The sequence below is a fragment of the Ictalurus punctatus genome, chromosome 21, assembly GCF_001660625.3.
Source record: "Ictalurus punctatus breed USDA103 chromosome 21, Coco_2.0, whole genome shotgun sequence".
In the NCBI taxonomy this organism is placed as follows: domain Eukaryota; kingdom Metazoa; phylum Chordata; class Actinopteri; order Siluriformes; family Ictaluridae; genus Ictalurus; species Ictalurus punctatus.
Window position 1 is genome coordinate 456,823 of NC_030436.2, and position 26,531 is coordinate 483,353.

The 26,531-nt window shown below is 38.4% G+C and overlaps 1 protein-coding gene across 6 annotated transcripts in view; it reads right to left on the reverse strand.

Annotated features, from left to right (window-relative positions):
* Positions 1-26,531, reverse strand: part of brpf3a (bromodomain and PHD finger containing, 3a) — a 37,791-nt gene that overhangs the window by 10,578 nt on the left and 682 nt on the right. For 3 of the 6 annotated variants that reach the window (XM_047149404.2, XM_017450918.3, XM_017450919.3), the window contains 8 exons: positions 19,598-19,625; positions 17,990-19,493; positions 17,696-17,849; positions 15,472-15,597; positions 14,653-14,781; positions 8,343-8,655; positions 3,895-4,170; positions 2,965-3,417 (listed from right to left, as the gene is read on the reverse strand). In XM_047149404.2, coding sequence (XP_047005360.1) covers positions 2,965-3,417; positions 3,895-4,170; positions 8,343-8,655; positions 14,653-14,781; positions 15,472-15,597; positions 17,696-17,849; positions 17,990-19,476 — 2,938 coding nt within the window. In that variant the 5' untranslated portion in view covers positions 19,477-19,493; positions 19,598-19,625. The remainder of the gene's footprint in view (positions 1-2,964; positions 3,418-3,894; positions 4,171-8,342; positions 8,656-14,652; positions 14,782-15,471; positions 15,598-17,695; positions 17,850-17,989; positions 19,494-19,597; positions 19,626-26,531) is intronic. The other 3 variants (XM_017450917.3, XM_017450916.3, XM_017450915.3) reach the window with 2 other exon arrangements.

Below are 26,531 nucleotides of genomic sequence, written 5' to 3' on the forward strand. Positions count from 1 at the left end.
TCCACGTCCCTGTCTTAACTTTTGCCTACACCTTACAGGCAACAACTCTGACATGTTTGCAGATTTTCATGAAATTTTAAGAATGCTAAGATCCTCAAAGCACCTGAAAAGTGTATTAATGTTTGATGCATTACCATGGCAACACTATTTAATATATCAAAAATTATTTCACAATTTTACATCAGCCTTGTCTTGATATTATTCTAACCAGGTTTGAGGTGATTCGGGTAAATATAAGAGGATTATTGCAAAGTTTGTTGTAAGTCACACTTCCTGCTGCTAGTTGGTGAGGCTATGACTATGACTCACAATTGCCACATCCTTGTGATCAGCCCACGTGATCAAATATACAGCACAAGCTTCATCTCAATCACTCAATGCATTCAGAAAATATGAGACACTTCCTGTTTCCCTTTAAATGCCATAAATTTATTGCCTCAAAAAAGAAGTAGAAAAAGAAAACTCCCTAAGTTCACTGCTCTACACTGGACAATGTTTACTGTAGGGCTGCACAATTAATCAAATATCGACTGCGATTACGATTTTGACTGCCCACAGAAAACTCCGCTGCATATCAAATAAAGCGCTTCCTAAACTTACAGCCAATCACTATATAGCAGCGCAGAGATGACATCATTTTGTATGACAAAACCAGGAAACGAGTTAGCATTTTAGCCCTTGAGCTGCCATCTTTGCTTCGTGCTCCAGCGTTTGCGCGAGGGGAAATCATGACACTAGCACAATGCTAAATGTCACTACAGAGGTTGTCAGGGACATTAAACATCATCACGCCGAACAGGAAAAAACTTTGCAGATAAACTCAGGGCTCTACAGTGTGACCATTTCAGTCTCATTTGCGACTGAAAAGTATTTTGTGCGACTGTGAATAGATATTTATTCGCACCGGTGCGAGTGACCTGTTCGGAGTTGTATAATACAATCGGAATAAAAATTACAGGAAGTCCTAAATGCATCTACACCGAGCAACAGTTACTTTCACACTGCTTTTCATCTCCTCAGACAACCGAACAAGTTTCTAACTACTGCAGAGAAGCCATTATGATGAAGAGTAACTCTGTACATCATCTGCTTCTCTCAACTTCCCGATCTCACAACCGCAATCTTTTATTGATCACGCAAAATGACCTGAACTTTCACCTGCTTGTGTAGACACAGCGGCGTCGGTCAGATGAAATTAATAATAATGTTAACGCTACAAGGTGGGTTTAAATTCAGACTTCTTTATTAAATAATTCCTCACCAATCATAATCAAGAGTAGCAACTGTTCAGTCTGTAAACAGACAGTACACTGCCGCTCTCCCTTCACTCTCTTCACTAACTCGAATAGACATCACATTCACTTCATTTAAACTCAGGGTTGCCAGATATCAGTAGAAAAGTCAACTCCAGTTTCCATATTCTGATTTAATCCCCCAAAAACACAATATTATCAGCAGACATGGCAACACTGTACTGGGGAACCGATCTAAAAGGAACAACTGATAAACAAACAAAAATAAAACTAATAAAATGTAAAGACAGAAAATGTGCTTAGTTATAAATAAATCATTTAATATAAAAAATAGATATTATAATAACGTAATAAAATATAAATAAAATGAAAATGAAATAATGCTTAATTACTATGGGTTTCATTTAATATCAATTCGACATTAAGCTTAGTTCACGATTTCCTTAGAAAGCTATTAGCCTTTTTGCTAATATGGATCATTTTTGTGTTAATCTACTTTTAATTAGGACTCTTTACTGTTTAAAATATTTTAAAATAAATATTTTATGCTGTTTATTTGTCAATTAACCAACAGTATTTCTCATTGCTATTATTTTAATTCAATCAGTGACCATGAGCAGAGAGCTTACATTTAACTGTTTATGACCTCCTGATTAAAGATTAAACAAAAAAAGATTGGTATGTGGATCGGTTTCGGTCGTAAAAATCCTGATCGGTGTGTCCCTAATAAACACCATTAAACTAAAGCGCTTTGCATCTGACGGGTAAATGAACTCACCCAATCACATCCTATATGAGATTATTCAGATATATACACAATACACACAGAGCGGGTCGAGAACTGACTCCAGCCCAGAACCATGACAGTGGAAAATGTCTAACACTATGTTCCTAAATTCTGTCATAATTGACAAGCTGAAGTTTTCTCATGCCTACTTATGTATTATATTGTGGCACATTAATGTTACCATCTCTGAAATAAATAAATAAATACATACATAAATAAACCCTAAACTTCAACCGTGCTCCAAAATTTTTGACTGTGCTCCTAAAAGAAATTGTTACCGTAGAGGCCTAAAACTGGTTCTCACAATTCCCCGCAAAAAACGTGGATGAAGATTCATCCACAGAGTAAAGCCGTATACAGTACAGTTAGCTGTTTACTTCTGGAGATTCTGGAGGGAACCGGCGTGATGATAACTTCCGGGTTCCGGTACAGAATGAATCGTCCCTGCACCGCTCTATTGGGTGATCTGTCTGCGTCTCTCCTCCTGTAAACACTGTTACTGACTTCTCTGCATTCGCCTGAACTGTTTTCATTTGGTGAGTATCGTTATATTTGATGTATATTTTCATTTGGTTGATGGTATTTTTATTTTTACTTATCCTATATTCTGGGTACAATTTTATTTATATTTTGCTTCTACGAGATGATGCACATTAAGGATGTGTCTAATTTTATGCAAAGATTTGTACATTAGCAGGAATGTAGCACAACATGGAGGTGAAAGCAGCGGTCTGTTTATTTAAATGTGAAAGTGCAATAAAAATGCGTTGTCCCTAAAATCAACGAATAATCATGATAAATAATCGTGATCTCAAGATTGATCAAAATAATCGTGATTATCATTTTGGCCATAATCGTGCAGCCCTAGCTTACTGGTGACCAACAATGACTACTGATTAAATAAAATATTCTTTATTTCCATACCATTCTCTTTGGAAGGAAATTTTGGGGTCGGTGGTGTGCAAATGAGGCTTGGCTGAGATCTATGATCTGACAGTTTTTCACTTGTTTGGTCAGCAGTGACTCTGTTCTGGAGTGAAAACAGCATGCTTTTGGTCAGTTTGGCTCCATTTTTAGCTTTCTTGAATAGTATGGATGTGCGGCGGCCTACACCCAACTTGGGCAAAATTGGTGAACTGTCCAGAGAGGAAACTCTGATAGCAGTCTCCTCTTGTGAGGACATGGCCAGAGTGTGTCGTTCCTTCAGATGGAGTGTATCATCTTTTACTTCTGTATGGGCAGAAGCCTCACTGGGAGGTTTCACCTTTCCTCTGCCTCTCCCTCTGCCTCTGCATCCTTGCCGTTTATAAATCTGGCCATGGGTGGTCCTTCCTCCTGTTTCCAGGCAGAAGACTGGAGCATTTGGTAGGGCGTCCCCTGGTAAAAGGAGAAGAGGTGAGACATGTGTACTCTTGAGTTTTTTGATTAGTAGATTTTCTGGACTCTGAACCAAAAAAAATGCATTGCTATTAGGTCATGTCATAGCACTGTTCTGAAAAGACTGGCAAGGAACTAGCAGAGGTACGTGGACAGACAAATTTGCCCATTTTTATGTTTGAAATTCTATGCTAGTAGAGCTTGTCAGTATAGTGAAAAATAATAAAATAGCATGCAACACTTTTTGATTGCGTCTCCCGGTAACATTTCAAAATAATAACAAAATCTCTCTTCATAGTTAGAGTGATTTTCATAATATTTATTTGTAAAATACAAGAATGAAACAAAAGAGGAGATTAGAAACAATAGAGGAGACTTTCTCTTATGACCAAATTTTTAAATCAAGTGACCCCCATGTGCTAAAAAGTTTAAAAGATACAAGTGGATAATAAAGTAATAACAGATGGTAGGGAGCACCTGGAATGGCTGTTGCATAATTAATTGTTTCATTCCGTCCTTCCTCCTTATGCTTGTCTTCCTTTTTGATGTTACCACTGAGCAGTCGTGAAGTTCGCCGGTGGCAGCTGAGCTTGTCCCGGATACTGTTGATTTCCCTGCGCAGCAGTCGCATACGTTTAGTGCGTCCTCTACTGGCGCACATGGAGGTCACCATGTCCAGTGTTTCAAGCAGCTGTCTCAGGTGGGTCTCTGGAGACATGTGGAATCTATTTCCAGGGTCCAAAAGCATGTCCACTATATAGAGAAATTATAGGAATAAAAGAACACTAACAACTGTTGGTCAGAAATGTACTTTTCAGAAAAGAAAAGTGCTCAGTGTGTTTTAAAAAATCTGTATTGTTACAGGGAAACATTTTAATGGCTTATAGCTTTTATCATTACCCTTACACATCAGCCATCCTTTCACAGCAGCCATGCTTTTTAAAGACTCATTTAGACCACATTTAGAGGCAAATACAGTGCATATAAAAAGTCTACACATCCCTGTTAATATTGCAGGTTTTTGTGATTTAAAAAAAAAGAAACCAAGTTAAATCGTGTCAGATATGTGTTCCCATTTAATGGGATATTCTATTTGTTTTTTTTTTAAAGTGCGTTGTGTCATTATCATTGTGGAAGGTTAAATTTTTCTTCAGTTTCAGTTTAGGAAGCCTGGTAGAAAGGTTCATCAGTGGTTTGCTCCAATAGTCCATCCTAAACACTGCCTTAATGAGCTTCAAAACCATACTTCTATACAAACTGGCCCAAATTCACAAAAGAAATCTCTTTTTATTTATAGAGCCACTGCCAGCACTTTATATAGCCCATACAGACCCTGAGCTGTGCACAGGTGAGCACATCTCTGCCCTGGTCTTTAATAAAATAAGCATTTAATTAATTAAAAAAATATATGAAATTATACGTAGATTGTAAAGATTTTTCATTGTTATCAAAAGTAAATCTTTCTGGAAGATTGTACAGGCATTATAATGTAAATGTAAATATACACATTATATATATATACACACACACACACACACACACACACAGTGGGGGAAATAAGTATTAAACGTGTCAGCATTTTTTCAGTAAATATATTTCCAATGACTTTGTTCACATGAAATTTTCACCAGACATCAGTATTACCTCAGGAAATCCAAACATATACAGGAATCCGAACATTAAATTCATAAATAAAGTTGTGTGTAGTAAAGTGGAATGACACGGGAAAAAAGTATTTAACATGCTAAGAAAAAGCAGTTCTCCAAGGCAAGGTAAGACAAGGAACCAGCTGAAATCCATACCTCCTATCTGTGCAGATTAATATCAGCTGGGTTAGTAAATTGTTAGTAAGTCTATAAAAAAGCTTTTCATTACCAAGGTGTCACAGAAGAAACATCTCATGATGGGAGAGCAAAGAGCTCTCCCAAGACCTATGCACACTCACCCTACAAGACTCCATTACTAAAGAAAAGGCATGTCGAAGCTCGTTTAAAGTTTGCTACGACTCATCTGGACAAGCCTATGAGATACTGGGAGAGTGTAGTCTGGTCAGACGAGAGCAGAATTGAACTTTTTGGCTGTGATACTACACACCATGTTTGGAGAAGAAATGGCACTGCACATCTCCCTAAAAACACTACACCAACAGTGAAGTGTGGAGGTGAAGCATCATGGTGTGGGCTGTATTTCATCACATGGTACTGGCAGACTTCATATAACTGAAGGAACGATGAATGGAGTCCTTTACCGGGAGATTTTTTAGAAGTATCTGCTGCATCCACCAGGATGATGAAGATGAGACGTGGGTGGAGCTTCCAGCAGAACAATGGTCCAAAGGATACAGCAAAGGAAACTCTCAATTGGTTTCAGAGAAAAAAATCAAAGTGTTAGAATGGCCCTGTCAATCACCTGACTCGAATCCAACTGAACAAGATTTAAAGACAATATGTTTAGAAGAACGGACCAAAATCACACCTGAATACTGCGACCATTAATTTCTTCATACAAGAAGTGTCTTGAAGCGTCATTACAAACAAAGACTTCTCCACTAAGTATTAAATACATTTCAGTTAGCGTGTTCAATACTTTTTTCCCGTGTCATTCCACTTTATTACACATAACTTTATTTATGGACTTTAATGTATGGATTTCTGTGTGTGGATATGGGTGGAGTTAATACTAAAGTCTGGTGAAAATTTCATGTGAATAGCCTCATTGGAAATATATTTACTGAAAAAAAATATCGATGTGTTCAATACTTATTTCCCCTGCTGTATATATATACACACAATGCTCTCCACTAATATTGGCACCCTTGGTAAATATGAGCAAAGAAAACTGTTAAAAGTTGTCTTTATTGTTTAACTTTTTGATCTTTTGTTAAAAACATTCGCAAAAATACTCTGCTCTCTTGGGTATCAAACAATTGCAAACAAAACACAGGTTTATACAAAAAAAAATTGTTAAATATAGGTGTGCAACAATTATTGGCACCCTTTTAGTCAATACTTTATGCTACCTCCCTTTGCCAAGATAATAGCTGAGTCTTCTCCTATAATGCCTGATGAGGTTCTAGAATACACGGCAGGACCATTCCATACAGAATTTCTCCAGATCCTTCAAATTTGGAGGTCAATGCTGGTGGACTCTCCTCTTCAGTTCACCCCACTTGTTTTCTATGGGTTTCAAGTCAGGGGACTGGGATACTACATTGCATCTCATTTCATGGTATAGTCGATGTATTGTCTGGAGGGCTCGTCCAACGTGACTTTCTGCGGCTCGAATTCCCTTTGCTGCAAAATAAGTGGTCATCAACTCACGACCGTAGGTTGGTCCTGCCTAGAGTGGTGGAATAAATGAATTCTTGTAATTAATTAATTCAATTCATGAGAGTTGCATTTGGTAAGGATATGTCCCACTCACAGTCCACTGGTAAATGACAGTGACTGGATCCTAGAACCGTGATGCATACCACAAGTCACATATATTTTAACATAAATATTACATTAAAATTGCATTATATTTTATTACTTACTTCTTGTACTTCTTTTGATACAGCCATCTCCAGCTGAGTGTCAGAAACATAATTTCCGGGTTCTAATTTGGCCTTAGAAAACCAGTAAAATCGACATTTTTTTTTCATATTAATTTGTGAATCTTTTAAATGTTTAATAAAAGGTGCAAAACATCATAAACAAAAATCTGAAAATACGTCAATATTTTATTTTTGGTGCAGCATTTGGTGTGTACAGTTCGAATTAAAAATTTAGTATTCAATATTGCATTTTAAAAATAAAACAACCATTCATTTTTTGCTTTTCATTAATGGGTTACAAAAAGAAAAATGAATGGACGCAAAAGTACACGGACCCCTCTGGCAGAAAAACAGACCCAAAACATTAAAGAGCCACCACCATATTTAACTGTGGGCATGAGGTACGTTTCCATATGGCGACTTCTGTGTGTGCCAAAACCACCTCTGGTGTTTATTGCCAAAAAGCTCTATTTTGGTTTCATCTGACCATGGCCATTTTTTTTCTGGAAAAAAGTTTTTTTTTTTTTTCTTTAGCTTTTTTCTTGAAACCATTTGAAACAACTTGTGGTGATGCAGGTGACCCCAAGATACAACTAACTTCTGCAATTCTCCAGCTGTGATACTTTTTTTGGGCACTTGAACCATCCCCCTCACAGTGCGCTGAGACGATATAGACACACGTCCTCTTCCAGGTTGATTCATAACAACATTTCCAGTTGACTGGAATTTCTTAATTATTTTCCCGATGGTGGAAATGGGCATTTTCAATGCTTTTTCTAAACTCTTATAGAGGATGTCAACCTCTTGCCACACATCACCGCTATATTCCTTGGTCTTACCCATTGTTATGAATGACTAAGGGAATTTGGCCTATATGTTACCTCATGTTTATACCCCTAGTCACCCAGGTGTACAAAAAATGTAAAATATCAATGGGAATATACTTAAAATATATTTTTCTCATATGAATTCATAGGGGTGCCAATAATTGTTGCACACCTATATTTAACAAAAACATTTTTCTGATTTTCTGAACAAAAGATTAAACAATAAAGACAGGTGTCTTTGCTCATATTTACCAAGGGTGCCAATGTTAGTGGAGGGCACAGTGTGTGTGTATACACATACATACATACATACATACACACACACACACACACACACACACACACACACATATATATATATATATATATATATATATATATATATATATATATATATATATATATAATATTATAATAATATATATATTTTTTTATATATGTGTATATGTGTGTATATATATATATATATATATATATATATATATATATATATATATATACATACATACACACACACACACACACACACACACACACACATACATGCTGATCTCCCTACTTACCCTTGTCCCAACAGGATTGGTTGGACTTCACTTTGCTGGCTGAGTCTGGAAGATGCATGCCTGTAGAAAGTTCAAAGCCTGTGCTAAGAGCCTGGCGCTGGGCATGCCGCAAGATGACACCACCCACCTCCTTGAGCTGCATGGCAGCTTTGTGGAACACTGTGTCACTGGAATTGTACCTCAGGCAGTTAGACACCATTAAGTTGAAGTCAGCTTCCAGATCTGCCACAGAGCAGTACTTATGTGCCTCCAGCTTCTCACGCATGGTAGAGAAGTCCATGGGCTCAGCAACAAACTCCAGATAATCTGGAACCTATGTAACAGAATGAAGCAGGCAGCATAACTGTTCACTTCATTTTTCAAAAGTCTGTTGCCCAGCAGCCAGTTTCACCATTTGAACAAATGTTGGACCTTTCCTTTAACATTCGTTGTAACTAAAATCCAATCCAGTTTTTAATATACAGGGCTTTAACAATGGACATTGTCAGAAGGCAGCTTTACAGAAATCCGAATATAGATTTATATTTAGTTCTCTAATGAACGAGCCAGAGGTGACAGTGGTGCAGAAAAACTCCCTGAGACACCATGAGAAAGAAACCTTGAGAAGAACCAGACTAAAAAGTGAACCCATCATCTTCTGGATGACACCAGCCAGTGGAAATAGAAAACATTATGCAGCATACAACATACCACAGAAGTGGAATTTGGAGCGTGGAATGATGTAACTTTTGACCTTCATGCATTTGAAATACAAAGTGGCAAAAAACATGGATGCCTCTGTATTCATCTTTTTTTAGCAACAAGCTAGCTCAAAAACAGCAAACCGTATAGTCAATGTTATAGATTTGAGAAAATGTCTGTATGTGGATTGATCTAGTAACAATACTTCTATACAGTATAACTCATTTAAAGATAAGAAGTACTGGTTTGTTTACTTCTGATGCTGTGTGCAGCCATTCTGATTTGATGTCACTCCCTGAACTCTGAGGGACTAGTAGTTGAAAAGACTACCCAGGCTGGGGGCCCCCTTTACACGGACCCAACCCATCACAGGGCACAATCACACACACCCATTCACACACTACATACAATTTAGAGATGCCAATCAACCTACAACGCAAGTCTTTGGACTGGGGGAGCAAACCAAAGTACCCGTAGGAAACCGCTGAAGCACGGGGAGAACATGCAAACTCTGCACACACAGTATAGGGCAGAATTGAACCCCCAATCATAATCGTACATAATCTGAAGTACACAGGGAGTAAGGACAATTGATCACTGCTACACACACACACACACACATACATACACACACACACACACACAACACAGGGACTGCTATGAGGTAATAAAAACACCGGCACTCTGCAAGTCAGGCCACAACACCATTTTACTACTCCCAAAATATAGACAAAAGCTGCGGAGGGAAGATCCGGTGACACGGGAGGTGCGGTGCTGGACTGGCCAATCACAAGCCACGTTACAAGATGTGCTGGAAGATCAAGACTTGACATCAGCAAGTTTACAGCAGAGCAGCGGTGCTTGGTTAAAAACTCTGTTGGTTACAGAGTTTCTGATAGGGTTGATTATTTCCACATGCTCTGTAAAGGTTTCTCCTAATCAGAAGCTATAGGTTGATTGATCTATGCCAAAAGCTCTGAAAGCACACACAGCTGTTTACAGTGCAGGGACGAATACAAAGTGGCTTCCTATAACCTGAGGAAAACAGTGAGGGAAGCAAAAAAGGAAATGCAGGGACAAGATTGAGACGCATTTTTTGCAGGCAGATTCCAGGCCTCTGTGACAGAGCATGCAAACTGTTACAGTCTACAAACACCAACCCCCCACCATAAACAATGGCAGCACTTCCCTAGCCAATGCCTTGAACATTTTTATTCATCAGTTCCACCACAGACCAGAATGTGTTGTTACCACATGTTTTAAGTCCTCCACTATCATTCCTGTCCCCCCAAACCCCCGTCCTGCATCCCTGAATGACTATCACATTCATCAGTTCTATAGTGATAAAGTGCTTTGAAAAACTGGTCAGAGCCTACGTATGATTCTGCATCCCCAGCTGCCTTAACCCATTACAGTTTGCATACTAGACCAACAGGTCCACAAATGATGCAATCAACCACACCCTACACACTGTCCTCATCCACCAGGACTAGAGGAAAGGGAACTATGTGAGAATGTTGTTTATGGATTACAGCACCGCCTTTAACACCATTGACACCTCACATCTTTGCATAAAGCTCCAGAACCTAGGACTGAACTCCTCCATGTGCTACTGGATCCTGCACTTCCTGACTGGATGCCCCCAGGTGGTCTGGATGGGAAACCACGCTTCCTCCACACTCACCCTCAGCACGGGGCCCCCTGTTGTACTCCCTATATACCAGTGACTGCACGGCCAAACACAGGTCCAACAAGCTGGTGAAGTTTACAGTGGTGGTAGGCCTCATCACTAACAACAAAGAGGAAGACTACTACTTCCTAGAGGAAGTAGACATCCTTTCCACATGGTGTCACAAAAACAATTTCTCCCTGAATGTCACCAAAACTAAGGAGATGATTATTGATTATGGGAGGAAGCAAGTGATGAATTACAGCCCGCTGATGGACAATGGGGCCCATAGTCGGGAGGGTAAGCAGCTTCAATACCTAGGAGTCCGCTTCACAGATGACCTCTCCTAGACGACACACACAAACAGCTTAGTGACAAGGGCGCGCCATAGCCTATACCATCTACAACTCCTGGCCAGGTTCAAGGTCTCCTGGAAATGGTTGCAGACCTACTGGAGGTACTGGGTGACAGTTTAGTCACGGGGCGGTTACTGCTCAGTTTTCGCAGAGCAGTTCTGACTCTGTTGCCTAAAAAAGGGGATCTAAATGACATAAGATCATGGAGACCTGTTTTGGTTCGTGGTGTGGAATATCGACTGCTTTCTAAGGTATTGGCCAACAGACTTAGTAAAGTCATAGAAGAGGTGATTCATCCGGACCAGACCTACTGTGTGCCAGGCCGAGTCATTCATGACAATATTTCTTTCATTAGGGATGTCTTAGAAGTTGGAAAGATTTTTCATTTAGATTATGGTCTGGTTTTAATTGATCAAGAAGGTTTTCGATAGGGTTGAGCATACCTTCCTATGGAACGTCTTGACTGCTTTTGGTTTTAGTTCTGATTTTATTAATAAAATAAGAGTTCTGTATCGTGACAGTGAAAGCATACGGAAGATTAATGGTGACTTGTGTGCTATTTTAAAGTTCATAAGGGAATAAGACAAGGATGCCCACTGTCAGGCATGTTGTATTCCTTGGCAATTGAGCCTTTTTTTTAACAAAACTAAGAATTGAACTGCAAGGCATAACAATTCCAAAATGTGAGAGTGTTTATAAATTATAAGCATATACAGACGATGTAGCTATACTTGTTGGTAGCCAGAGGGATGTTGAAACTATGTTGAAGATCTCTGACGATTTTAGAATAGTCTCTTCTGCCAAGGTTAATTGGGAAAAAAAGTGTGGCATTGTTAATCGGGAGATGGTTAGATGGTGCATCAAACCTCCCAGACCGCTTATTGTGGTCCAGGGATGGTTTTAAGTATCTTGTGGTGTTTCTGGGGGACGAGGTGTTTATGGAAAAAACTTTGAAGGGACTGTCAAGAAGGTTAAGGGTCGTCTGGGGAAATGGAATTTTTTAGTTATAAAAATATCCTTTAGGGGGCGGGTGCTTATAATCAACAACCTGGTAGCTTCATCCCGCTGGCATAGGCTTGCATGTATAGATCCTCCAGTACATGTTTTGTCTAAAATCCAAATCGATCTTGGTTATTTTTTTGGGGGGGGGGACGACAGTCTACAGGCTGTAGCATGTGTTATTTTACGGACATTTGAGGGGCTGGATTTGCACAAACCTCTTTTCTGGATGGATTCGAAGAAGATGGACCTCGGGAAACTCCCTGTCTTTTACCGCAGTGTTTTTAGAGTATGGGGACTTTTAATAGTGCAGAGGATGCAAAACACAAGTTCTCTCTACTGGCTACTGCAGGAGTCAATCATCAATGGTTCCATTTTAGATGTGTCACAAAGAAAGCCTTTTCCAGTGCTTACAGAGTATTTTCGCAGGGCTGGAGTCACCACTCTGGGAGACCTACTGAGCCTAGCAGGACCGGAGCTTGGGAATGCGGTGGCAGTTGCTGAACACAAAGATGAGGTCAATCCGTATAGTCGCACAGTTCTTTGTGGAATGGAGGTCTCTGTTCACTGAAGAGGTCCTGAGAATGCTGGACAAATATACCAAAGGTCTAAGTAGTCCAAATGACCAAGATCCATTTCCTAGTTTTAGTGTATCATCAAATGTACATGAGTGTTCAGGTGTTTTTTTTTTTTTTACGTTTGAGGAATTACTTTTTGTGGGTCCCAAGTTAGCCTCTGGGAAGGATCTTTACAAACTTTGTGTGATGTCTCTAAACAAAACTTTTCTGGACAAAAGAGTCAATACACCTTGGCGTTCTGTTTTACAAATAAAGGAACTTGTAAAACCGCAATGGAGAGCCTTGTACAAGTCACCATTAACAAAAAATGTGGGGATTTACAGTGGAGGATTTTGCACGGTGCAGTGGCTGTAAATTCTTTTATTTGTTTTAAATCCTTATTTGAGTCATGAAGGTCCTTTCTGTGCCTTGAGACAAACTGTTTTCCACATGTTTATGCAATGTGAGAGACTGAAGCCTTTTTTTAAATTATTGTTTTACAGAGATTGTTTGGCCATTTTAACAAGAGTTTTTCAATCAAAACTTTTATTTTTGGTTTTATATACTCTCAGAATAAAAGGTTTAAGCATCAGCTGATAAATTTTATCATTGGGTAGGCTAAGATGGCTATATATGTTAGCAGGAGAAATACAATTGAGTCAAATTCGGGGGACAGTATTTTATTGGTTTTTGTAATATCAAGGATATTTATTGATTTTAAGTTTTACAAGGAGATGATTGTATCGTTTGAGAATATATGGTGTCTGGAAGGTGCATTATGTGTGGTTGCAGAAGAAAAGGTTAAATTAAATCAACTTTTAGAAGACTGTGTGTCTACTGTTTGAAGCTTATGTATTTTTCATTTTTACTTTTTTATACTCCCTGTGAGTGTTCAGATGCAATTGAAAGTTTTATTTATTTTAATTACCTATTTTATTTATTTATTGTAATTTGAAATGACTCTGTGAGACCGTAGTGGTCTTTGTAGTTTTTAAAAGCATGTACATAAAAGGCTTTTGAAATTGAAATTCCTTCTACAACACCTTCTCTTTCTATCTCCCTCCTTTCTTTCTTCTTTTCTTGCTCTAACACCTTCTCTTTTTCTCAATTTCTTTTGTTCTGTCTACATCTTCTTTCTTTCTGCAACATTTCTTTTTCTTTCTTTCTTTATGTCTTCTGCAACACCTTTCTTTCTTTCTTCTTTCTTTCTGCAACTTCTTTTCCTTCTGTAACACCATCTCTTTTTCTTTCTTTCTGCAACACCTAACCTTTCTTTCTCCCTGATTCTTCCTTACTCCTTTCTTTCTCCTTTCCTAATACACTCCCTCTCCCATCTCCCTCATGTTAAACCACAATATAAGTGGATTCACAAAATTACAGCACCATAGGCATGTGGCATATCAAAACGCTCGGCTGAATGACGAGAATTGCATTATAGGTATTCTACCAGTACTGGCACCTTCTCTGTTAAACCCTAGTAGTATTAGCACCGTTTCTTTCTTAAAACTCCACATTACCTTCACATTTCAAATTAATAACTGTTTTAAACTTTCACACTGGCTGCCATTTCCTTTGGGAGAGGGGTCCTTTTGTCTCTGTTTTTGGTTTAGGGAGTTAGGGAAGTACATTTGTATTTTTGTTATGTTTCTATTAGGAAAAAAGCTCTCTAATCCAAGAGTTCTTTTGTTTATTATTTTGGCCTTAGCCCACCCTGAAGATACGCCTGGTGTTGTGTTCTATGTATAGTTGTATATACATCTATCTAGTTCAAGGATGAGGTAGTGTTTTCTTTGGTTTCTCCTAGTCAGAAAATCCTAATTACAAGCATTAGTCCAACACAGCATTATCCACTGATGAAATGGTGAGACATGGGCACAAACTGGCTTTCGGACATGGAATCTTTAAGGCATCCATGTAGGAAAACCTACAGTCACACTAGGGTATGTAGAGCTGAAGTTCAATTGGTGTAACTAGCTGCTGTTGTAAACTATAGAGAGATAAAGGTCAAAATGAGCTCAGAGGACAAATTTGTGTATTCATGTATTTACCTCAGACAGATTGACAGGTGAAATGAAGACGCAAGCAGTGTCCTTCTCTTGCAGTTGCTCCAGTGTGGAGCGCAGCAGTACTAAGGCTGGAGTAAGCTGGAGTTCCAAACTCATCTGCTGCAGTTTTAGCTTTCACAAAAAAGCAAAAAAGAGGAGTATGAGAACTTTTTTCTTAAGCAAAGAAAATCAGGATGAGGCAACATCATTATTTTACCATAAATATTTTTTAACCTCTTCAACATACAGTGATTCAGAATCATCAATGGTTTCCTATTCAGTACATACTGTATATTGTCATCCATTGTCGTATATTGATGCTCTATACATCATAATACCTTGGACATATAATGGAAAATGATAAACATTTAAAGAAGAATAAAGAAGAAAGGGGAAGTGGAAGATGTAAAAGAAGAACGTAACAAAAGCAGTAAAAATTATTTTAAAAAAGTTACTCCAAATGTACGTTATTACATGGTACAATATTAACTGCATGCATACATGAAATAATAGAAGATAATAGATAGAAGTTCTAGGAAAGAAAAAAAAAGGATATAAAAAAAAGGTTCCAGAATTAAATGTCTGTGAAATCTCCAAATGGAACCATTCATTATTTTTTTTTTTTTAAAGATCACAAAACCAAATGGCAACAGCATTTGGCTCAGTGGATTTCCCTTTTACATCCAATAATGCCTTAGATGTTTGTATCCAGTACAATGGATTCCTTGATATAGTTGTGTAAACTCACTCAGAGTGTGCTCAGAGGGACTATAGTTTCTCTTCTCAGTTAATTAACTTGCAATAAAAAGCATGCATGTGCACCTGTTCACGTTTGAGCCTCTCTCTCTTGTGGATGAGCTCGATCAAGAGTCGAGCTTTCTCTAGGTGTTGCCGCTGCTTCTGCCAGTATTTTAGCTCCAACCTCAATGCCTGCACCTTGGCATCCGGCTTGTTACATGTTAACAGACAATAAAAACAAAATGCTGATTTCTTAAAGTTTATTAATGATCATAATGTGAATATTCAAACTTATTCATAATAGGCTTCGTATTCAGAGTCTGCAATTTAAGTCATAAAGATATTTCAATATTTATGGGTGAATGTGTGCATACTCAGAGTTCGGTTATGTAGGTACTTAAGTAGGCATTCTGAACTTGCCATTAAGATTATTAAAAATCACCTGTATGTAGTGTCAGAGTTTTGATGTGGTGTCTAGACCACCGACTTTAAATACAAGCACAATAAAAAATTCAGGAATAGAAAATGCAGACTAATGAAGGAAATAGCATTAATTTCTTTGCTGTCAAATGCAATATGATGTAACACAAAGGCAAGAGATAATTTAAAAATGGCAAATAAAAGAGACTGATGATATGTGAGAGGTTGGCAAGCACTGAATATAAATCTAAAAGGAGTCCAGTATATCTGCATTACTAGTTCTAGTTGTTATTATAATATTAAATCACTGCAAGTTTGGTTTAATCTAACAATATGGCTTCCCCACTAATTATTAGGGATGCACCAAAATGAAAATTCTTGGCCAAAGCCGAATATAATGAAAAACTTGGCCGAAGACTGAACATGTTTTTTTGCGTTTTTTCCATTTGTTTTAGCATTTTTTTCACCACTGCATAAATTAAATAGTCAAAATGTGCTTTTTACTATTTTGTCTTGCTTTTCAAAGAAAAAAAATCAATTACAAAAACTACAATTTCAAAATATTTATTTAACACTGAACATTTTTTTTCATTCCAGCAGTCATTGGCTACCATCAAGGCACAATATAACTTTAAATACATAAATGAGTAAAAGAATGGAACATTCTTGCTGAAAGAATGGAACATTCTGTAGCCTACAACAAAAAAGTGCATTAAAAAGTGCATTGACAAGAGTGCAGAAAACGGTTCTATTGGGTTTTATACGGCTGATTATATTGGGGATATATACCGCTCACGTCCCTGTACACCTCGCTGAGTATTATAGTAGGTAGAGTATAGTTAGATACGTTGTTAATGTTATGTTCCCTTAAATAAATACGTCTTTACCTGCTTCCGTACTCTACACCCTTGCGTCTCGCGACGTGACAGAATACTCCGGAACAGTGACAAAACAAACGCACGTGTCCACAGTAAACAATGTCACGGTTATCAACATCCGAAGAGCATGCGCTCGTGCACATAGCTTGTGCATGCGCACGCCGCTGGAAGTGGAGGTCGTGCACGCATCTCTCTCTGGTTGCTAGGCTATTTGGCGCGTCATCAAACACGTCATTGTTCGGTCAAATTTATTTGGCCTTTTCACTTATTCGGCCGAACACCGAAAATGCTTTTTTGCTATTTTTAGCCGAATAATTTTGGTTGCCGAACATTCGGTGCATCCCTACTAATTATTCTGCAGCTTATGAATTAGCACTTGATCAAGCACATTCTATAATTTTGCATTAAAATTTTTTTTATTTTGAGCTGATAGCGACTCATGTGCAACTTAATGAAGCCATGAGATACTAAATCAAGTTCGAAATTGTATGTGTGTGCAGGATAAAAACTATTTTATCCCAATGTTCTCCAATTATGTCCTTAGTGCAAAACAGAAAGTTTTTGTGGACTTTAAAGGGACAATATTATCAATAATTTCTGTCATGTTTATATATTTAATATTTGCCTCAAACGGCATTCCAAAATTGCAAAGTATATTTACACCCAAAAAAAATAATAATTCAGTGACATATTGTGGTTAAGTCAAATGGCCAGATAGCGGCACAGGACTTCATACTCATCCTTCATCCTCACTCGAACCGATTTTATTCTAGGAAAATGCACTTAAATTCAAGCTCAGAACCGCACGTAACTTAGACACACCTCTGTTTTAGACAAACTCCATCCCATGTGCATAATGCTCTCATAGCTTCTGAATACTCCTTATGTCTGAAGTTATATCTGAGGTCTTAATACCAATGTGCACAATTAAATCCTTATTGTGGACTTAACTCAACTCTGAATACAGCCCATAAGACTACATGTTTCAAAAGTCATAAAGGCTTCCTGACCTTTTTATTCATCTGAACTTGTAGGTGTGAGTGGAGCTGACGGATGAGTGGAACTCCATTGCGGGAATGGCGTTTTAGCAGCCAATAATTATGAAGCCTCTGCATGAACTGGTTCTTCCTCTGTACTGGCATGCCTGTGCAAATCTTATTAAGCCTGTTAAGAAGTAGTGCAAATCAAGTCTTCATTCCTCCATACATCTATTAAAATGAATCATTTTTCTGTATTGGTACACTGAATGGCATAAAAAATTAAATAGGTTGGTAGTCTGTGAGAGGAAATGCAGGAAGTCTTACCTGTAGGAAGGGATTTGGGGCACAAGGAGTAGAGGCACTGCTGACTTGCGTGACACTCCATTTGCATTCTTTCTTGTCTTCTTTTGTTGCTGTGCGACCGAACCCTTTTTGCTCCCATGCTGATTTTGCTGAACTGCAGGTCCTAGAGTGTATGACCTTTGACCCCTACCCCCTACAAAGCCTCCAGCCACTTCACTGTACCCCATTTGTGCTCCAAAAGGAGAATGGTTCCCACAGAAGGCAGTCTTCTTCACAGTGAATGTGGTGTTAGTGCCAGTCTCACAGACTGGGTCAATCTTCATGAAGAGCCCAGCCCGTTGAGCGCAGGTGACATGAAATGCTCGGTAACAGTTGGCCTTATGGCACTGAATGGATGCCCCCCTCCCTCTCTGTTTGCACAGGTAGCAAGTGAGTTTCCATCTTGCAGGGGGAATGTTATTCACTCCTTCTACAGGCTCTAGGAATACTGTGTTAGCAAAGCAAACTTCAGGGATCCAGATAGCACAAACTACGTGGGCCCAGCGGCCATCGCTGGCCTGTTTAAAAGCACCTCCTCTATTTGGGCAAAGGACACAGTCCACAGGCCGAGAAGGGGACTGCAGGCAGCAGCGGCATAACCACTGGCCTTCAGGTATGTAGGGAACACCATAACACTCTTGGTGCACAGCCAAGTTGCAGATGTCACAAAACAAGATGACATTGCTGTTAAGGCACTCGTCATCCAGGCACACACAGCAGAAAGCATCTTCATCAATGGCGCTCTGGGACAAGACTTGGCTCCGGGACTCCAGAATAGATTCCCTCTCCAACCTGTCAATCAGTAACTCAAATGTGTCAGGAGAGACTGAGGCATGCCCATCTGATACACGTTTCTGATTGACAATCTCCAGCCAAGCCATGTCTTCCTCATCCATGTCATACTCCGTCTCCATCTCCAGCTCCTCATTGGACTTCTCCACATAACGGTAGTAGGCCACAGGAAGAGGACGAGCCTCTGATGGTGCGTAGGTGTCCACCCAGTGGAAGGTGGGCTTAGGTAGAGAGCTCACTAACTGAGTGTGATAACTTGAGCTCAAATGGTTGTGGGTGTAGTGGTGGCCACCAGAATGTCTACTTCTGCCACCATGTTTGTTTTCTTTCCTCCTGTCCTTATATGATGAGACTGTGTGGTCCCGCTGAGCATAGCTTGCAATCTGCTCGCTGTTCTCTTTGTTGCTGTTGCACTCTGCCAGGTCCTGCGCCAGCATCTCATCCTCTGTGATGACTTTGAGTGGGTCAGAAACATTAATCTGATGAACTCTTCCCTCAAGTTCTACCTCCAACATTTTCTGAGACTGGGCATATGTGAGTGTGTCTCTGGACAAGGAGAAATTAAGCCTACATGGGGAGGGAGAGCGGAGAAGAATATCCTGATCTGTATGGTTGGAGGAACTGCTCCGTCTTCTGCCGAATGCAATTTGACAACTTCGTCTCCTTAGCTTCTTCATTTTAAAAATTTTTATTCCTTAAAAATGCCAGAAATAAGTGAGGGTTGGCACAAACTCTAAATTATTAAATAAAAAATAGGCTTGCGCAATATAGATTTTTTTCCCCCTATAATCAACTTACCTTTTTAAAAACATCCAGAACCTATAACCTAAAATAAGACAGGACAATAAGCATTTCCACTATTTCACATTGAAGTAGAGTACAGGAGGGTGTAATAATACAGCTGTGCAAAGAACAGGCAGCACCAATTGCAAAAGCTCAGTGAGCTGTTACGGGCAGTAAATAGTGTAAAAAATATTTTTTATATAATCATTTTAAAATTAGAATAAGTAAAATATCAGCAACCAAAATGACTATTGACCGGTTGCACTCACACCCACCACTATGAAGTGTCTTGTGAAATTCCCCTTCTCCCACATCAAAGACGTTATCCCTACCTCCCTGGATATCAGTTTGCTTACAAGGCGAATAGATCGCCGTCCACAACGTCCTGATATATATAGAAAGACTGAGCACATACATCAGGATGCTATTTATTGATTACAACTCTCTATCTTGCTTCAAGTTCTTGGGTGTCCACATCTCATATGGTCTCTCAACATCACCTCAATGGCAAAGAAAGCACAGCAGGTATATTTCCTGAGGACACTTAAGGAGGCTGGACTACCCAAGCAGTTGCTGGTGACCTTCTATCGATGCACAACAGAGACCATCCTGTCATACTGCATCCCTGTGTAGTTCTCCAACTGCAAGGCATCTGACAAGAAAGTTCTGCAGCAGGTTGTCTCCAGTGCCCAAAAAAATCAATGGAGCGCAACTACCAGCCAACTCCCACTGTCTCAGGAAAGCAACCAGCATCTACCAGGACTCCACCCTCCCCTGTCATTACCTGTTTGACCTTATACCATCTGGCAGATGTTACAAGATGTTATGTTATGCTATGCCCACACAACCAAATTGAGGAACAGCTTCTTCCTCAGGGTAATCACTGCAGTGAACCAGTCCTCCAAAATCCATCCATAACTACTGGCCTGCAATGAACAGACTCTCATACTCCACATATCTGCTCACTGTACTGACAAACACCAGCCACCAATCTACTACACAGCAGTTATCACTGGTACCTGTATCACTACTATCTGGTGCTGCTCTGTAATACTGAATACTGGTCAGACTGAATATTGCACACAGTGTCACTAAAACCCTGCTAAAGGAAGCTGCAATTCAATTTCGTGGAACTTGTACAATGACAAAGATATTCTATGCTGAATCCAGCCAAGAGGATGTAAGATGTAGGAAGGGGGCGAGGCTTAGAGGTGGTCTCGGTTTATATTAGTTTTCAAAACACCTGCGCAAATATCAGTAATTGCAGATTCATACAGTGGTAGAAATAAGTATTGAACGCATCAACATTTTTTTCAGTAAATATATTTCCAGTGAGGCTATTCACATGAAATTTTCACCAGACTTTTGTATTAACTCAAGGAATCCAAACATTAAAGTCCATAAATAAAGTTGTGTGTAATAAAGTGGAATGACACAGGAAAAAAGTATTGAACACGTTAACGGAAATGTATTTAATACTTAGTGTCGAAGTCTTTGTAATCACAGCTTCAAGACGCTTCCTGTATGAAGAAATTAATGGTCGCAGTATTCAGGTGTGATTTTGGTCCATTCTTTTAAACATATTGTCTTTAAACCTTGTTCAGTTGGATTCGAGTCAGGTGATTGACAGGGCCATTCTAACACTTTGATTTTTTTCTCTGAAACCAATTGAGAGTTTCCTTTGCTGTATGCTTTGGATCGGTGTCCTGCTGGAAGTCCACCCACGTCTCATCTTCATCATCCTGGTGGATGGCAGCAGATTCTTCTAAAGAATCTCCCGGTAAAGGACTCCATTCATCGTTCCTTCAATTATATGAAGTCTGCCAGTACCATGTGATGAAAAACAGCCCCACACCATGATGCTTCACCTCCACACTTCACTGTTGGTGTAGTGTTTTTAGGGTGATGTGCAGTGACATTTCTTCTCCAAACATGGTGTGTAGTATCACAGCCAAAAAGTTACATTTTGCTCTCGTCTGACCAGACTACACTCTCCCAGTATTTCATAGGCTTGTCCAGATGAGTTGTAGCAAACTTTAAACGCTTCGACATGCCTTTTCTTTAGTAATGGAGTCTTGCGGGTGAGCGTGAGCAGTGGAGTGCACTGCCTATTGTTTTCTCTGTGACGATGGCACCTGCTGCCTCCAAGTGTTTCTGGAGCTCTTTCCGAGTGGTCCTTGGCTCTTGGGCTATTCTTCTGATTATTCTTCTGACTCCCTGGTCAGAAATCTTGTGAGGAGCTCCTGTGCGTGGCCGGTTGATGATGGAGTGATGTTGCTTCCACTTGTGGATAACGGCCCCAATGATGTTTACTGGAGGATTCAGAAGTTTTGAAATACGTCCATATCTGATTCCATCAATATGTTTCACAACAATAAGGTTGTGAAGGTCTTGGGAGAGCTCTTTGCTTTTACCCATCATGAGACGTTTCTTGTGTGTCACCTTGGTAATGAAAAGCCTTTTTATAGACCATCAATTTACTCACCCAGCTGATATTAATTTGCACAGATAGGGGTATAATTATATATGGATTTCAGCTGGTTCCTTACCATGCCTTATTTTACCTTGGAGAACTGCTTTTTCTTAGCGTGTTCAATACTTTTGTCCTGTGTCATTCCACTTTATTACATATAACTTTACTTATGGACGTTAATGTTGTGAATTCTTTATATGTCTGGATTTATTGAGTTAATACTGGTGTCTCGTGAAAATTTCATGTGAATAACCTCATTGGAAATATATTTACTGAAAAAAAAGTTGACACGTTCAATACTTATTTCCCCCACTGTATGTTGATTGTCTCATCTCCCATTTTATTAGATAGAGTCTTTTGGCATATTTCTGAGTAGTAATTAGGGTTGCAACTAACAGTTATTTTCATAATCGATTAATCGGCCGATTATTTTTTCGGGGGCAACCAGATTTTTTTAAAGTCAAAATTTCAATACCATTATTACATTAATTTAAAATAAAACTGAGTGTTACAAATAAAAACTTCAGACTAAAGCTATACATGAGCACAACTGTTTGTCCAATTTATTTATTTATTATATACATAAAAAGTATTAGACACCATTTTTTAATACAAACATTGTTATATATTTTTTTTTTAATATTGTGACTTCTACATTATCAAATCAGTACAAAAAAAACATTTTAAATTCCCAAACATTAGTTTTCTAGCACAAAATTAAATGTTTGTATTCATAAAATAAAACAGCATATTACGTAAGAGACCAAAAACACAATGAAGGCTGTTGGGGTTTGCTGCAAAAATAAAAAGCAAGTGTGTCCATCAAAGTCTCCAGAAGAACTGTGGCTGGTTCTGCAAGATGCGCTATAAAACGTGTAATTCCTTATTAAACTGCACAAATTGTACCGGAGACTACTATTTTTATTTTTATGTCAGACCAAATATTGACTTTGTTTCATTTACTACGGTTTACAGCTCTTTACAGTATTTTTTTAAAATGTAGAAACATTTAATTTAATTATTTTGAAGACATCTTTGCTCCACAGCTTTTCTTTGCATGTGCCTAAAACTTTTGCACATTGCTGTATATAAACACACATATACATATTAGAGCTGCACCGATACTAAATTTCTCAGCCGATACCGATAACCGATTATTCAGAGTGATATCAGCCGATACCAATAGTTCTGCCTTTTATACCTTCTTTTAAGTTAATAATAATTAGCTGCACAATTCTTAAAGAAATGCAAATAAAAACATTACTCTCTCCATTTCAACAAGTTGTTTCACAGTAACTGGTCTCATAAACAGAAAACACATTACTCTAATTAACATTAACACATGAACTCAATTCTGAAGATTAAAGTAAGATTTCTTAACTTATTGAATGTTATTAATTCATATTAACAGAATTAAGTGACCGAATTCTTAAAAAAAAAAAAAAACTCCTGTTAGTCTCACATTCACTCACCACAAACAAACAAATTTCTAATTCATCAAACTGGTAATATATTGGCCTAATTTAAACTTTTTTTCTTATATTAACTCATTAACATTAACTGGATATGAAATATACTACTCTACAAATATTTTTCTGTGCAATATATACCTTTTTACAACTCATCTTCATTTAAATCTTTTGACGGTGTACTGAAACTGACTCGTTTCACTGCTGCTACTTCCGGTGTAAAATTTTTAGCAGTGCAGAGCTTACAGAGATTACAAACTGAAGTTTTGTAATCATTCCACACAAGACACATCATCTTTACAAAATTTATGTGTTTTCTTGCCCTCTTTTTATTGACAGGATATAATCGGCCCTGACCATCAGATGTTTTTAAACTATCGGCCCATAGCGGGAAAAATAGCCTTCAGCCGATACATCGGTGCCGCTCTAACATATGTATTTTATATATATATATATATATATATAGCCCTCCACTAATATCAGCACCCTTGGTAAATATGAACAAAGAAGGCTGTGAAAATTGTCTATTTGTTTAACCTTTGATATTTTGTTAAAAAAAAATTTAACATCACAGGTTTATTAAAAGAGAATCTTTGTTAAATATATGTGCAACAATTATTTTCACCCCTATGAATTCATATGAGAAAAATATGTTTGAAGTATAATTCAATTGATATTTTAAAAAAATTTTGTACACCTGGGTGACTAGGAACAGGAAATTGTTCAAGCATGACTTCCTATTTCACAGGGGTATAAATATGAGGTAAAACATAGGCAAAATTCCCTTAGTCATTCATAACCAGGGCTTGAAATAAACTTTTTTAATTAGGTAGCACTGGTGCTCCCAATTGGAAAAAAAAATAGGAGCACCACAGCTACAATTATACATATATACATATTTTATATATACACATACATATGATATTATATATATAATATATCTTTCATTTAAAAAGCAACACCATCACTCACGCTTAAATATGAGGATTCGGTGGCAAACACAGTGTCACCTGCAACCTCTGTATGATTGTGGCGAACGGTGGACCAGTCTCTGTAGGCTCACAGCAGGCACATACTGTGCAGTAATTAGCAAACATTTTGTAGAGAAATGAAAACAGGTCACACCACAACAATTATTTGCACTCACACAAATGCTCCCAAATATATTTTAAGGTCACAAATATTACATTTCAGGAGTATATGAGACAAAAATGGTCACAATTTCGAGCCTTGATAACAGTAAGTAAGATCAAGGAATACAGCCGTGATGTGCAGCAAAAGGTTGTTGAGTTTCATAAAATGAGAAGAAGAAAAAAAAGAAAATAACACAAGCTATGCAAATGTTATGATTCAACCTGGAATTGGACGTGTGTCTATATCGTCTCAACGCACTGTGAAGAGGACGGTTCGAGTGGCCAGAAAATCTCTAAGGATCACAGCTGGAGAATTGCAGAAGTTAGTTGCGTCTTGGGGTCAGAAACTCTCTAGAAAGTCTGAAGTCACCTACATCACCACAGGTTGTTTGGAAGGGTTTGAAGAAAAAAAGTCCCTACTCTCATCCAAAAACAAACTCGAGCGTCTTCAGTGTGCCAGACACTACTGGAACTTCAAATGGGATCGGGTTCTATGGTCAGATGAAACCAAAATAGAGCTTTGTCAATAAATACCAGAGGTGGTTTTGGCACACACAGAGAGATAGCCATATGGAAAAGTACCTCATGTCCACGGTTAAATATGGAGGAGAATCGTTAATGTTTTGGGGCTGTTTTCCTGCCAGAGGACCTGGACATTTTGTTAGGATACATGGCATCATGGACTCAAATATCAACAGATATTAAATGAAAACCTGACTGCCTCTGCCAGAAAGCTTCAAATGGGCCATGGATGGATCTTCATTCATTCATCAAAATCAACACAAAAATGGTTTACTGACCACAAAATCAAGGTACTGCCATGGCCATCCCAGTCCCCTGACCTGAACCCCATAGAAAACCTGTGGGGTGAACTGAAGAGGAGAGTCCACCAGCGTGGACCTCTAAATGTGAAGGATCTGGAGAGATTCTGTATGGAGGAATGCTCTCAGATCCCTCGCCATGTATTCTCCAACCTCATCAGCGTTATAGGAGAAGCCTCAGAGCTGTTATCTTGACAAAGGGATATAGCACAAAGTATTGACTAAAAGGGTGCCAATAATTGTTGCACACCTATATTTAACAAAGACGTTTTTTATAAACCTGTGTTTTGTTTGCAATTGTTTGATATCCATGAGAGCAGAATATTTTTGTGAATTTTTAAACAAAATATCAAAAGATTAAACAATAAAGACAATTTTTCACAGCGTTCTTTGCTCATATTTACCCAGCGTGCCAATATTAGTGGAGGGCACTGTAGGCACACACACCCAAATTGATATACACACACTGGACGATTTGCAAATGCAGATTCAACAATTAATTCATAAATACAAAAAACATTCAGAAATGTACAAGCACATTTGTGTATTTATTAATTGTGTTTTGCATTTATGAATCGTACTTTGTGAATGTCAGTGTTTTTATGTATTTGTAAATCTTATTTTGTTCATATGAATTAGGTTATGAATGTGTGGATTGCTGTTTGCAAATATATTCACTTTATTGTGAATGTGAATTAGCTTACGCACTGGTGAATCGAATTTTATAAAGGTATGCATTTTGAGACTATTCTCTATATTTATTTGGAGTATCGGTATGCACGCCATGTAGTACTGGAAATAGATATCTTGCAAGTAAACCAATCAGAAGACACATAGAAACCACGTGTCTAATTTAGGCCAATTGCCAAGCAGATCGTGTGATTCCTTCCTACCAGGTGACGTAGTTTGGTTGCAGAGCGGCTAAATACCAATTCTGAAGCAAGACCGTTGTGAGAGTCAGCCATTTTATCAGCAGAGAGACAATCCACTCTCTGATTTTAACAAAATGCTTTAGTTTTTGTGTACACATTTATTCACCCGGAAGAGAAAAAA